A 1840-nucleotide genomic window follows, 5' to 3' on the forward strand; every position below is an offset into this window, starting at 1 on the left:
CGTGGGGGGGGTCGGGGGCCGTGCTCCACCATGTCCAGCAGGGTATATGTATATACGTATATATGTGTATATGTGTATATGTATATACGTGTATATGTGTATATGCATATACGTGTATATGTATATACGTGTATATGTGTATATGTATATATGTGTATATGTATATACGTGTATATGTGTATATGTGTATATGTGTATACGTGTATATGTGTATATGTATATATGTGTATATGTATATATGTGTATATGTATATATGTGTATATGTATATACGTGTATATGTGTATATGTATATATGTGTATATGTATATATGTGTATATGAATGGGTACTGACCGTGGGGGGGGGTCGGGGGCCGTGCTCCACCATGTCCAGCAGGGGGTGCTGTTCTTTCAGCTGCTCCACGTTAACGACCTTCTGAAAACCCAAACTGAGCCAACGTTAAGGCTCCAGAACTCTTCTGATGATGAAGATGATGAAGAAGATGAAGATGATGAAGAAGATGATGAAGATGAAGAAGATGATGATGATGAAGAAGACGATGAAGATGAAGAAGATGATGAAGATGAAGAGTGTTATAAACTTTCAGTAAATTAGAAAATATTAACAACTGAACTAAAAGTGAAAAAGCCTGTTTCTGGAGGACGTTATACTGTTGCTAGGTAACTGTTCAGCTTTGTTCTGTTAACTACAGTACCCATGAGCCTCAGCTGGCGTTGCCATGGCAACGAGGCAGGGCTGAAGGATACGAGTGGGCGATGTCGGTCAGCGGCCCCTGTCCCGACACCAGCACCACCTTCTCATGGAAACTCTTCATCAGCTGCAAAGGACTGTGGGAAAGAACCAGCTGCTCCGGACAGATCTACAATACAAATACACATTATTATAGATATTATATAATCTGTCTGCCTGTCTGTCTGCCTGCCTGTCTGTCTACCTGGACGTCCAGAAGGTGAGACAGCTGCTGGGCCTTGTGGTGTCTCTGACAGCTTCCTGCGTTGGTAACGAACACGACAGGAAACAGGAAGTTGTTGTTTGGGTCCAGAAGCTTCCGGAAAGCTCGGCGCGCGGCGGGAATCAGCGAGGCGCCGCGGAGCAGGACGCCGTCCACGTCGAAGAGGACGCCGGACTGACAGAGGACACGTTTCATTATTATTATTATTATTATAATATACTGTTTACAATCTGACACACCGGTAACCAGGCAACCAGAGGTAACCAGGCAACCAGGGTACACTGTCAGAAATAAGGGTACAGGTGGGGTCCATTTCTGTCCCCCAAGGTACAATCTATACTAACGTACCCCATAGGGCTCATTGTTGAACCTCAAGGAACATATATGTACCTTTTTGAGGGTCAAAAGGTACATATATGTTCTCAAGCAACAGTTTTTGTACCCTTGAGGGTACAGCCCCAGTGACAAGCCATTGTGCCCCTAAAGGTACAATTATGTACTTCATTTTCTGAGAGTGTAGATACAGTGCCTTGCGAAAGTATTCGGCCCCCTTGAACTTTTCAACCTTTTGACACATTTCAGGCTTCAAACATAAAGATTTTATTTTTTGTGAAGAATCACCAACAAGTGGGACACAATGAAGTGGAACGAAATCTATTGGATATTTTAAACTTTTTTAGCAAATAAAAAACTGAAAGTGGTGCGTGCTACATGATCGGTCCCTTTACTTTCAGTTCAGCAAACTGAGTCCAGAAGTTCAGCGAGGATCTCTGAAGGATCCAATGTTGTCCTAAATGACTGATAAGGGTTCAATAGAATCCACCTGTGTGGGATCAGGTCTCTGTATAAATGCACCTGGTCTGTGATAGTCTCAGGGTTCTGTTGAA

General features: G+C 43.0%; 1 protein-coding gene across 1 annotated transcript in view; it reads right to left on the reverse strand.

The window, feature by feature from the left end:
* LOC117939869 (haloacid dehalogenase-like hydrolase domain-containing 5) overlaps positions 1-1148 on the reverse strand; it is a 2322-nt gene extending 1174 nt beyond the window's left edge. The window contains exons 1-3 of the mRNA XM_034865292.1: positions 936-1148; positions 748-860; positions 335-428 (exon numbers count right to left, since the gene is read on the reverse strand). Coding sequence (XP_034721183.1) covers positions 335-428; positions 748-860; positions 936-1148 — 420 coding nt within the window. The remainder of the gene's footprint in view (positions 1-334; positions 429-747; positions 861-935) is intronic.
* Positions 1149-1840: the final 692 nt, after the last annotated feature.

This window comes from Etheostoma cragini, unplaced genomic scaffold (genome assembly GCF_013103735.1).
Source record: "Etheostoma cragini isolate CJK2018 unplaced genomic scaffold, CSU_Ecrag_1.0 ScbMSFa_134, whole genome shotgun sequence".
In the NCBI taxonomy this organism is placed as follows: domain Eukaryota; kingdom Metazoa; phylum Chordata; class Actinopteri; order Perciformes; family Percidae; genus Etheostoma; species Etheostoma cragini.